Raw genomic sequence first — 12,055 nt, forward strand, 5'->3', positions numbered from 1 at the left:
GTCGTTTTTTCACATGGGTGCACGTTGTGCATTCAAAGGTTGTGATTGGTCAGGTGTAATGGAACCACACCAGGACATTTAGGGGAATTGACAATATAACACTTAAATATCAGCAAATGGCATGAACATTAACTGTGGAAAAATGAAACAGCGATATATGATTATCTATGATTAATTGTGCAGCCCTACCTGCACCTAGCATCTTTAAACGGTGTAGTACATGAATCTCAGCCACCCATGTCTAAGAGGGAGAGATACAAAACACAATCCTAGTAACAGGTGTCCGCTACATTCTGTTAGCTAACAGGCTGTCACAAGCGTCATAATACCAGCCTAATGGGAGTCATTATGGACCAACATCATGGCTTTTAACTTTAACTACCCTTAGCTAACAAATAAGAGTGTGTGTGTGTGTGTGTGGGTGGTGTGTGTGCGTGTATGTGTGTGCGTGTATGTGTGTGTGTGTGTGTGTGTTTGCTTACTTACAAGTGCACAAGTCCAAAGCCTTCCTATATAGTCACTGCATGCTTTCCGGCCGGTGCGGTGTTTGCATGTACAAGTACATGCCATGCAGTGCAGACATATCTGTGTGTGTTTTTTTTGGTATGTGCGCCTGTGTCTCTTTGTCTGTGTTTACGTGCGTGTTTGTGTGTGTCTAAGTGAACGAGCGTGTGTTGCAGAGGGTTTAAATGCCCCAGCGCCTGCCCGGGCACATCCGTAGGATGGTTTCCGCATAAATGGAACGCTGCAGTGGATTAATGGGGAAGGGCTGGCAAGCCGACAGGCAGCGCGGGGCCGACAGGGCTGAGAGGCTGGACGTGGGCGCACTGGGTTTATTTTAAGTAGAAATGCCTTCCAGTGCCTCTCTGGAGAGCTGGAATTGCCAAGCTGCACCCTAGCACACTGAATAGACAGTAGACGCATTGCAGGCGAACTAGCCAACCACGCAACAGCTAGCTCAATGATACTAATACTAATGCTGGAGGAGCAGCTACTCAGTGCTGTGGGTATCACATTGTTATTTCAAAGTCCCCATAAGCCTCTCCACATGGCATGTAAAAACATTGTATCAAGGCAGTCTAAATGTACGTTGTGGAAGTAAACACCCAGAAGTCCAAGGGTGTAACTGAGAGAAGAGGCATTTTGTAGGGCCAGTGTTGGAAAAACATGTTTTTGAAAATTGAAAGGGCACAGAAAAAGGTCCTTTTTAAAGGCCTTGAAATAGTTATGACTTCCAGGTTTCCTCAATTCCTTTGTTGTATGAACATTTTGGAAGTGAAACCAATTTGCTGTCCCTGCACAAAGAACACTGTTGTGTTGCATAATGTCAGCCTATAGTTAGTGTAACTAACTAACTAGTATAGCTAGTCTAGTTAGTGACCTCTAGCTTGCAAACACTTTCCTCTTTGAGAACAACAAAGGGATTGAAGTTATAGTACAGTCAGGTTGTTTAATCAGAACAAATGTCTGTCTGACGTGGGACATGAGGAAATATCAGAGGACAAAGTATGAAACGTCATTGAAGTGACAACCACATGTTACATAATAATGCTGATTGCTTCAACAGATGGCATTAAATCTAATTTTCTGGACTTGGTTGGCCAATAAGTTAATGTCAAGGATTGCACAAACTTTGCCAGGGTTTTGTCATGGACTTGAACTCCATACATTTGAAATGCCTTTTGTCTGTGTATCATATTTTGATTCATTTAATCCATGGCTGAGCCTAGCCAAATCTGTGTCATGCAGAGTCTAATCCTGACTTACAACCTGGAGAAAAGTAGTAACGGTATAATATCTCAACCTGGACCACCCAGCTGAAGAATATAGATGTCTGACTGTTTGGATGGCATGAAGCAAGCCAAGCAGGAAGCCAGCCAGTGATCACATAATAGTGTTTGAATGTAGGTAACCACAATCCTCGTACTTTGTGCTTATCTGCAGGTGCTTTGTGTTTGGATTTGACTGAAAAATGTACTGATTCGTTTTTAGGAAAAAAGTCAACAGTACATGCAATAGTTAAACTTCCTGCAACCTTGAGTAATCTCATTGTGGACAAAAGATAATCTAGCCAGCCACTGTACTGTAGCTGCTGCTGCTGGGGCATCAGAGCCATAACTGTGAAGGTAAATGAAGCTTGCTAATTACAGCTGCAGCTGGGGGCCCCATCATCGTTGACAGTATTGTGAGGTTAAATGCTCATAATTGCATTGAATGGTGTCAGGAGTGTTTAGTCATCACCACAAGCATAATTTTGACCGGTTCCTTCTCTCTCTGGCGGTGCTAACTTTGAGCGCACGCGTTCAAGAGCTGCTGAGCCCATGAGAAGGTTCGAAAGAGAAATGAAAGCTGCGAAAGAGATCCTGTTTTCTGTTGTGATAATCACACCCACACCCACGCACACAACCTTGAGTTTAATGACCAGAGATGACCGTAGCATGATCAGAACAGTGTCTCTCCTCCTGCCTGCGTCTCATCTTGTCGCTCCAATGAAAATATAACGAGGGGTCGGAGGAATGTTGATACTGTATAGTTGGACTGACCTGTCCTCGTGAAAAACGGTGCCAAATTCCCTGGTTTCTCCAGAGGATTGCGAAAGGCTGTAACTCAACACACAGCCTGACTGAGTACAGACGGTAATGATGATCGCCGAGACCTTGGCCAGGGATTGAGAGAGCGTGCCTTGGCCCCGGCCTCGCTCTCATTGTTCATTTCCAGCGCTCTCGTAGAGATAGGGGGCCGTCGGAGTTGTTCGCGAGTCACGGAGAGTTTTGCAAGATGCGGGTGTGTGGGCCGAGCAATGCCTCAGTCCAAAATGGGAGTCAATAAAGTACACTGACAAAGAGTGGTCAAAGAGCATTCTGGAGAGCGTGCCTGCTTCTTTCCCTGTTGCACCATGACTCTGATGTTTGAGCTTAAGCCGTCTGGAAGCACAAAGATTTAGCTTAACCCAGAGCAAAGCTAAGTTAGCCATCGGGTTTAGCTAGTTAGAGTGCTGCCAGCAAACACTCCTGCTGACTCGTGCTTTTAGACACCAAAAGCAGTGTGGTGGCAGAGGTTAGCCCAGGGGTTTTAACTGTGAATGCTTTGCTCACCATTTTGTGCTGCCACTGTTTCTTTAGAGGGCTCCTTTGGAAAAGCTAAACGCAAGGTAATGATTGGCCCTCGGTTACTCTCTTCTCCCTCTCTTTCTCTCTCTCTCTCTGTTAACACACACTTACCCAGACACACACTCATACACACACACATATACACACACATGGACCCTCTCTATAGGGGACGAGGATAATAGGGCCTCCAGTCGTGCTGCTGGCTATCGGTAAGGGGCTGAATTCCACAGCGCTGCTAATTGCTCTCAGGAATGGCTCAGGAAATGGACACATTTGGTTGAGCTGAAGACAGATAGAGTATGTGAGCGGAGAAACTCAGGGATTTTAATATATATATATAGGACACACTGCCTGTACACTCACTTATATGGCCCCTCACACACACACACACACACCTATGCACACGCACACACACTTTGACACTCACACACACACTCTTTTCACGCACACCTCCACCTAGCCGTGGCTCGCATGCAGTTGGATTGGTCTTGGGCCGCTGCCAGAGCCCGCTTTGAGTGCAGTTCTATATTTCATAACTAATACATGACATTTCCGCTCCCCACCCTTGGTGCGCTTGGCTTCAGCTCCTCTCCTCTCAGCGGCCCTGAGCAGCAGCAGTGCCCACACCGCTGCTAGGCTGTGTAGGTGTCTTTGTTTGAGGGCAGAGTGGGCCTAAGCCGTGGCACTGGCTTTTCTGCTTGACTGCAAAAACACAGTAACGGCGTTGCATCATCAAACGCTGACCACTAATCCTGGGCAGCAGGCTGCCGGTGACAAAAAAAAAGAAAAATACCCCTCTTTTGAAAAGTGTAAAATCTCTTTGACTCATGCTTTTGGGTATAATTATCGCAGTCCAGCAAATGCATGAGCTAAGTTTCCCTGTGTTGCACAGATGAGACTTATTTAGGGTTTCATGTTTTGACTGCATGTTGTTGAGGCTTGAAGCGATGTTGGTTTTGCAAGGGGGATTTTTAAATACTTTTGTGGCAGGTTGAAAGAGGCTGAACAGACTAAACACAAAACAAACGTTCTACTACTTGACTTAAAAGTCGAGTTGAACTCAAAAGCCAGCCATGTCAAGAGTCGATCTGATGCTTTAGTTTACAACAGTATTATAAGTCGTCTGGAATGGTGTGCGATCCACTTTTATGTTTCATAATTGAAAGGAATCTTACTATATACTTTGTTCCATCTGTACTTTGCAACCCTCTGGCAAATCTATCTCTTCTCTGTGGATTTTTTGTGTGTGATCTCATTTCATGCAGATAAATACTAGACAACAGGTGTGTATGTGTGTGTGTGTGTGTGTGTGTGTATATGGGGTGGGAGGTGGGGGGCTTCGGTGGCAGCAGAGGTGGCCTCAGATGAGCTAGCATGTTTGAACAAGCCATACTCAAGAATGGGGGCTTTCCTTGCAATGTGTCTGACTGAAAACATAAAGTATACAGTAGGCTGCATTATAATGTTCTGTGCATGAGCCAGTTGAATAGACATGAAATAAGGTTAGTCCCTAACTGACTTATTTTGTTAGTGTCAGTTTCCATTGAAAAATCATGTTTGTCTAGGACAGAGCCTAATCCATGTCTGTAAACCGGTCCTGAGTGTCTGGCCAACTTAGGATATTGGACTCCATTTTGGCTCTGAAAGCGATTTGCTCAGTCATTCCTAATGGGTGCTTTAGTTCCTGTGGCTGTTCTTTTGGCTCAGGGGCGAAGTTGGATTCCATCTTTTGAATTCCAGCGCAGTTATTGGTCAGCAATGAGCAATGCGAGAAAAAAACATGACATGCTGTTGAATCCCATGTCAGCATCTTTAACTGTTCATGTTTGCCTGATTTCTGGATGGACAGAGTAGAACCTACAGACACTTGAAAGTAGACGTAAGACTTGAAACTTGCACTATAACTACAAGTTCAGTCTACTTTCGCTTCTGTAGGGACTGTGGTTATTCAAAGAATTTTTTGATGGTTGTGAAATATAGATCAGTTGTGAACAGCATCATTACCAGCTCTCGGTTTGAGTACAGTAATCAATGTTACAGTACAGATGTCACTGTGTTGTAAACTTACTGAGGTCAAGTCTCTAACAAAAGACTTGATGGTGGATGTGGCCCAGAATGTCTGAGCCCTAATGAACAGCGACGGTTCAACAGTCCAACAGTTCATAGCGCTGTCTGGCTATTTTTATAATCTCTTTCTCTCCCGCTCACCCCCTGTATTAGCGAGCATATGGTTTGCCTTGTTCTTCGACAGTCTCTCTGTAGAATGAGCAGACCTTGGCACCTTCCAATGCCTAAACCTCTGCTGGGAGTTAAGAGAGAGGGAATTTTGTCTGAGACAGATTTTTACCAGGGCTGTCTTGTTCTTTTCCTCTCCAGAAAAAACAACAGGCTGCTGCCAAGTGCAGTGTAAATGGGAGTATACATACAGTTGGAGAGGGAGAAGGAGAGAGAGGGAGAAAGAGAGAGAGAGAGAAAGAGAGAGAGAGAAAGAAGGGTGAGGAATTAAATAATCAAATGCCTCATTGCAGACTGGCTCCACACACCAACTTCTCCTTGGGGCCAATAAATCATGCAGGCTGAAGGTGGTAGATGACAGGTCAAGAGAAGTCTGGAGATGAACTGAAAGGTCTTTGACCATAGATGTTTAATCATATCTTCAATCTAGATGTACTGTAATATCTTAGAACAAAGATATTAAGTACTTAATGCTGGACGGTTAGCATCTCCAAACTGTTGATAGATGCTTACATAATTGCCCAATTAACAAAAGTTGTAAGGTAACGGATTCTGGGTGTATTTCTGCCTCAAACTTGATTTGTTTTACTATTTTTCACCATCACCTTTTCTCTAATGACTATTGCACATTGTAACTCCAATGAGTTATAATGAAGATGATATAACTTAATTATGTGACAGATATCTCCTTGTCCTGAGACCAAATCCAAACTATTACAACTCGAAAGTGATCACTCCCCAGTAAAATAGAGCTGATTCGGTCTCACCATGCTCGACAGTAAACTCCAGTCCAACTACAAAAACACTTTGAGACCAGCCCATAGCAGGGTGGAGTACATTAGAATAGAGTTACATAACCCTGCTTTTTTCATTACCTCCTCTATGGCTTTTGTAATAGAGCAAGTCTTTCAGCAGTGAAAAAAAAAATTGCCAAGAAAGAAAAACTTGGTCTTACAATACAGTCAGCCTGTCAGCGAGTCACCCACCAGCAAAGTCAGCTGTCTCGCACCAGCTCACAATAGATGTCTTTGTTGGGCCCATATGAGAGGGGCTTTGTACAGTTTGTGCCCAACCTGTAGAGGTTGAGCGCCAGCTGAATACTCAGGAGGCAAATGTGACTTAAGCTTTTAATGTGGCAGACGTGTTGATATCATCAGTCTTTTTAAACTCTGTCCTGATGGCTCTAGGTATGGCCGGTAATCCTAGCTGACATTTTATCCATGTGCCAAAATGACTATTGTTTAATTGTATCAGTCATGCTAGGGTCTCACCAAAAACAAGTTGGATCCAGTGAGCCTGTTGCTTTTCTCCCATTTCATCAGCAGAAATCTGTGAGATGGCAGCTGAACATTTTGCCTCCATTACCTATCTTTTATTCATTTTACATATTTGATCTGACATATTTCATCTGGATACTTCATGTATCTTAAGTGTTTATTTTCCTACATAACAAACACTATACGGTGAGAGAGAGACGATTTGTAGTCTGACTTCTGAAATCCAGTGGTCTCGCTCTGCCTCTCCGCTGAGATTGCAGGGATGGGCAGGGTAGAGTCGGCTCATGTTGCACTGTTCCCATCTGTAACATTTGTTTTTTATTTGGCCATCAGAAGTTTTCCAAGTCTTGGTCTTACAGTAATTAGAGAGACGTCTTAATTCTCCAGCCACTTCCTCTAGGCCTGCACAAGCTCTCCTTTTTCTCCTTTCTCTCCTTCATTCCTCCCTGATTACATTAAAAAGTACTGTGGTCAAACCCTCTAAACTGCCCAAAATTGTTGAAAGAGGGTGGCGGTGGAATGCATGAGTGTTATCCACTCTGTTTCAACATGAATGCTTTTGATGTCCTTTAAACTCTCTTCACAAAAAAGTAAATGAATATTCAAGCTGAATTCATTCAATAAATTACGAGAAGCTTGTTAACATAAGAGGTGAGCCTCAGTTTATGTGATCTTATTAAGAAACGAGTTTCATAGCTTCCCTTTTCATGTCAAGCTACAGAAATTAGAGTGTGACTGTGGACAGTGTGATGTTTGTTTCTTTATCTGTTGCTGACTGAGAAGAGAACACAGCTGTCAAAGCTGTCAAAGTGTGAACGTAGTCTTGGATATTACAACTAGCAGTTATTCAAGTATTTGATGATATGGGCAACAGGCAGTAAATCAGTCTTATTGTGGATTTACGGCCATTAGGCATTTACTATAAGATCACACAGAAGCTACTCTGTGCATACAGGATACTGTCACATTACTACAGCGTGACAGTGGATGAAGGGTATAGCTTTACGGCTTGCACTATGACTGTGATTAGTCACAGAACGGGTGAAAGAAAAATGAATCTATTTATACAACACGATGCCATAGAAAATGCTGCTCTCTTTCAGGCCAGCACACAGTGCATACACATGCAAATGCAAGCCTACACACTGTAGCATTTGCAGTATATATACATATACATAACGCTGATTGCAAATATTGTGGATATCAAAAGTCTACACACCATTTCAAGTTTTCTTGTTTTACGCAACCGAGGTGTTTTAGCGCTTTGGGCCTTTTGTTTGTACCTTGATTTTGCTGTTTACGATATCTGAATGAAAATGAAAAACAGCTGATTTAATGGGCTTTTATTTCTTCCCGCAAGGCAATAAAAACATAAAAGGGTGTGTAGACTTTTGTATCCACTTACTTAAAAAGTTGCATAGTACTTTCATTGTCAGTGAGTTCTTTTTAATCTTGACTCTCTCCTCCCAACCCATTCCTTCTCTTCCTCCCTCCTCCCTCTCTCCTCCCTCCCTCCCTCCCTCCCCACAGCGGCGGTGGCGGCCGGGTCGGACATGATGCCGGGACAGATACCTGACCCCTCGCTGGCGGCGGGCTCCCTGCCCAGCCTGGGCCCGCTGGCGGGCATCTCGGCCACCACGCTCACCGATCAGCTTAAGCTGGCTGACTTCCGCCAGCTGGGCGCCATGCTCTCCCCGCTGCACTTCCTGGGGAGGCTGGGGAAGAGGCCGCTGGCCATCAAGACAGAGGTGAGAGAGGAGAAAAGAGGAAGGAGTGCAGAGCTTTACTAGGGAGTGCAGTTGTTGTAACCCAAGCGATGTATACAGCTATTACATTTTTTTTGTTCAATTTGCATTCCATTTGGAAGACATACATCTAGTCGGAGGGGAGAAAGGAGAAGGAGGGAGAAGTCAAAGGTTCAGTTCAGGAGGTTTTGAATTCCCCTCTCAAGACATAACATTTTTTTTTAAATCATTTTTGCTTCTTAGAAAATGTCATCAGTCTCCGGGTAGCATCTGTCTGTTAGTGGGGAATCACACTATTTGTCATCATCACATGCAATTTCATTTACTTCCATGAGCTTAAGTGATGGAAAGAATAAGAAACAGAGCTATTTGAAATGATTGAAATGATTTCATACCTTATTGCCAGTTTCTCAGAAACAAACACCATCATAAAAACATTTTGAATGTCCTGAGAGGGGCTGGATCAGTCAGTAGCATAAACTTTAGAGGCTTCTTCTGAACTTTTTCCTTCAAGTGGAAGATAAATGGAACTGATCTGGAAAGTCAAATGTTGTTGTGGATGCACCGCTCAGAGTGGCCCACTTAGCTTGTTATTTTAAAAAGTTTACAAAGTAAAACTATTTAGCGTAATCCATTTAAATAAATTACATATATATTTGGGCATGTGTTTAGTTGTCATGGTACAGTCCTGGGCTTTAGGTTAAAATTTTGCCCCCTCTAGTGCTGGATACAAGAATTACTTTAGAGGTTACACAACATGAATTACCACAGTAGTTGTCTTCACACAGTCTTTGCTTCATGATGATCACTACCACTGGTTTCGGGCTGATCTAATAATAATTTAGATAATTGAGATAATTATCTGATTTCTTTTTGAAACAAAATATAAACCTGTAATATCTGCTGTTCTAAGATCCCAACAGTAAATACTATTATATTGTCTCTATCAGAACATCTTCTAGATATAAAGATAGATTATCTGTTACTGGTTGTTCATGCTGTATGTCATCCTACATAAGCCTCATGTCTCCAGGCAGCTAATCGTATGCTCTCTTTGCAGATGGATGAGGATGAGGAAAGGAGGAAAAGAAGAAGAGAGAAAAACAAAGTGGCAGCAGCGCGATGCCGAAACAAAAAGAAGGAAAGGACTGACTTCCTTCAAAGGGTGAGTTCACAAGGCGGCACAGCATACTGATGTGAAGGAGCAGAGCAGCCTGAGTCCTTATAAGCCTCAATATTTCCCTTGGTCGAGTGGGGACTCCCCTTGGATGACTTTTCCATTCCTACTTTTAGTCAGTAGAGTAGTTTAAGTTCAAGCTGCGGAAGAAAATAGTGTGTTTTTTAGACGATCCAGATGAATCCCTCACCATTTTCTCCACTAATTAAATTTATTTAACATAGGCAAACTTGGACAGTCTTTTTCACCAACCTCCTTTTTCTACTTCTTTTCCCCTCTTTCAGTTGACGTTTCTTTCTTATCTTCAGAGTTAACAGACTTATACTTAAACAAAGATGAATTGTTGCTAGCCCAACATTTCGACCATCATCTTATAATTCGATGTCTCTGTCCAGGAATCGGAGCGTCTGGAGATGGTGAACTCGGAGCTGAAGGCCCAGATCGAGGAGCTGCGCCTCGAGAGGCAGCAGCTCATGGTCATGCTCAATCTGCACCGGCCCACCTGCATCGTGCGGACGGACAGCGTCAAAACGCCTGAGAGCGAGGCCAACCCCCTGCTGGAGCAGCTGGCCGCCGACGCCAAGTGAAACCAGGAATGTAGAATCTCTGGAACCCAACTAGCACCGCCGTGGCAGCCATTTTTTTTAAAGAAAAAACACGTAACTGGCAATACATTTCTAAGTAAGCACTTGAGCTCCGAGCTGGAGATTTTCGGAGACTCTGCCCAAAGACCCGGGGTTGTAGGGCTTCCTCAGTATTGCCACATGAGCTGGCTCTGTCCATTGGAAGACTGGAACAAAATCCGGTTTCATCTCTGCATTAAGTGTTGTTGTTGACACCCGCTGTGCCTCGTTGTTACTTCAACCATCTCTACATAAAGGGACCGATGGAAAAGTAGTGTACGACTGGAAACAACACTGAGGAAACACACTAATATCAACATGGTGCTCTGTTACAAAAAGCCCTGAGTAGGTTTGTGTGGCATTGTTTTGATGTAGAGGCCCACAAAGGCTTAGTGTTCTGCAGTTTTCCTTTGTATGCTAGCTGAAATATACAGGTGTAGTGTTTTTAGGATTCGATACTCGATACATGTACACCAGATGGAATAGAGTTTTTGTTTTTATAACGTTGATTTTTATACCCTGCCTTGACGATGGCAGTTACCGGTTGATCCGATCTGTGGTGACGCTGGCGTCATGAAAAGCACATATACACAAAATGTTTACACTCTTGTTTTTTTTGCCTTGTTGTATGTCCATTATTGTACTTGTTTTATACTGCTTTATATACATAAACCTATATGAAATGCTTGTTAATCACTTGATGTGATTTGTTTTAACTTCTCGATCTTTCCAGTCTTTCTATGTCATCAATATTGCGCTGTCAAACAGCTGTGAAAATAAGCAGAAATCTTATCAGCTGAGCAGTATTTCAATGTCTGTTTTGGACCTGTACCTACTATGTATGACTTTGTTACTCTGAATAGATTAAATTCTATTTTCTAACTACAGAAAATAGCATTTCTTTTTTCTGCATCATGTAATTTGCAAGGCTAGTCAAGGTGTTGGAGAAGGAACATCAGTTGGAGCCTCACTTTCACTTCACTCAAGTATCTGATGGAGATAATAAGATGGAAGAGAGCGGTATAGAGTCTGAGAGGAGAGGAGCTTCTGGTGGGATTTCTTTATGTTGGCCAGCAAGACGCTCCCATCTTCACCTCTGGCTCAGTGCGTAGGTAGATCATGGCACCAGTGTTGCTACAGTTAGGATTTGTAGTCCTAGTGGAAATACCCCTACTGTTTTTCAGCCATGGCATTTTCATAGCAGTTGACTGTTTTTAATTATGTCAGCACTAAGAGGTCACTGTAGTTTGAAGTGCCACTGCCTTGGAAATCATTTTCTCTTTTGTCTCATGTACATAGATAATACAGACAGATATAGACAGAGAGAACACTCACACACACACACACACACACATAGGCCTACACAAAATATTTGGAGGTAAAAAATAAAAATCTTCCGCATATTTTAACCACTAAAAGTCCTTGGATAATACCTAAACCTAATACCTAAACACTTAAAGTCAGTTCATCTTTTGTAATTTAGGAATACACTGATTTGTCATATTGTTACAAAAATAAGAAAAAAAAAGAAATGGTGATGATCGGTAAATGTATCTTTAAACACCCAATGTGTGTAATGGTGAGGAAATGCAATCCTAATCAAGGGACATGAACTCTACTATAAATTTGTGTTCATCTGACATGGTTCACCGAGACTCTGTTCACGGTCAACATCTCCATCTAGTGGAGGTGTTGGAGAACTACATGATTGTGGTAAACTAAACAATCGGCTATTGTCAAGACAAACGTTAAAATGGTGTCTCCTGGTTGTGGGTTTTTAACTTTTCTGTCAACAGTAGCCTACTCAACTGGATCCTTGCTCGTGAATTTAAATGGATTCTTTCACCTAGGCAACAGAGTCTTGAAATTCTGCGGTTCTTCGATGATC

The 12,055-nt window shown here is 42.8% G+C and overlaps 1 protein-coding gene across 2 annotated transcripts; it reads left to right on the forward strand.

Moving 5' to 3' along the window:
- Positions 1-16: 16 nt before the first annotated feature.
- Positions 17-11,043, forward strand: LOC139651169 (jun dimerization protein 2-like). 2 transcript variants are annotated; one of them, XM_071528021.1, is made up of 4 exons: positions 17-26; positions 8,153-8,370; positions 9,428-9,532; positions 9,940-11,043. In XM_071528021.1, exons 2-4 carry the CDS (start codon positions 8,176-8,178, stop codon positions 10,129-10,131), a joined length of 492 nt encoding a protein of 163 aa, XP_071384122.1. In that variant the 5' UTR covers positions 17-26; positions 8,153-8,175; the 3' UTR covers positions 10,132-11,043. The 2 variants fall into 2 exon arrangements, with proteins under 2 accessions (XP_071384122.1, XP_071384121.1); XM_071528020.1 differs by lacking the exon at positions 17-26 and having other exon boundaries at positions 6,788-8,370.
- Positions 11,044-12,055: the final 1,012 nt, after the last annotated feature.

Source organism: Centroberyx affinis, unplaced genomic scaffold, assembly GCF_046629955.1.
Source record: "Centroberyx affinis isolate AG114_WGS23_722 - 3 ecotype Tasmania unplaced genomic scaffold, CSIRO-AGI_Caff_v1 ptg001600l_1, whole genome shotgun sequence".
Classification (NCBI taxonomy): Eukaryota; Metazoa; Chordata; class Actinopteri; order Beryciformes; family Berycidae; genus Centroberyx; species Centroberyx affinis.

Bases quoted from the DNA above. Each gene is read 5' to 3' on its own strand.
- LOC139651169 (XM_071528021.1), top strand. From the start codon at position 8,176: ATGATGCCGGGACAGATACCTGACCCCTCGCTGGCGGCGGGCTCCCTG. The intron at 8,371-9,427 runs GTGAGAGAGGAG...CTCTCTTTGCAG, and splicing joins CGCTGGCCATCAAGACAGAG to ATGGATGAGGATGAGGAAAG. The intron at 9,533-9,939 runs GTGAGTTCACAA...GTCTCTGTCCAG, and splicing joins GGACTGACTTCCTTCAAAGG to GAATCGGAGCGTCTGGAGAT.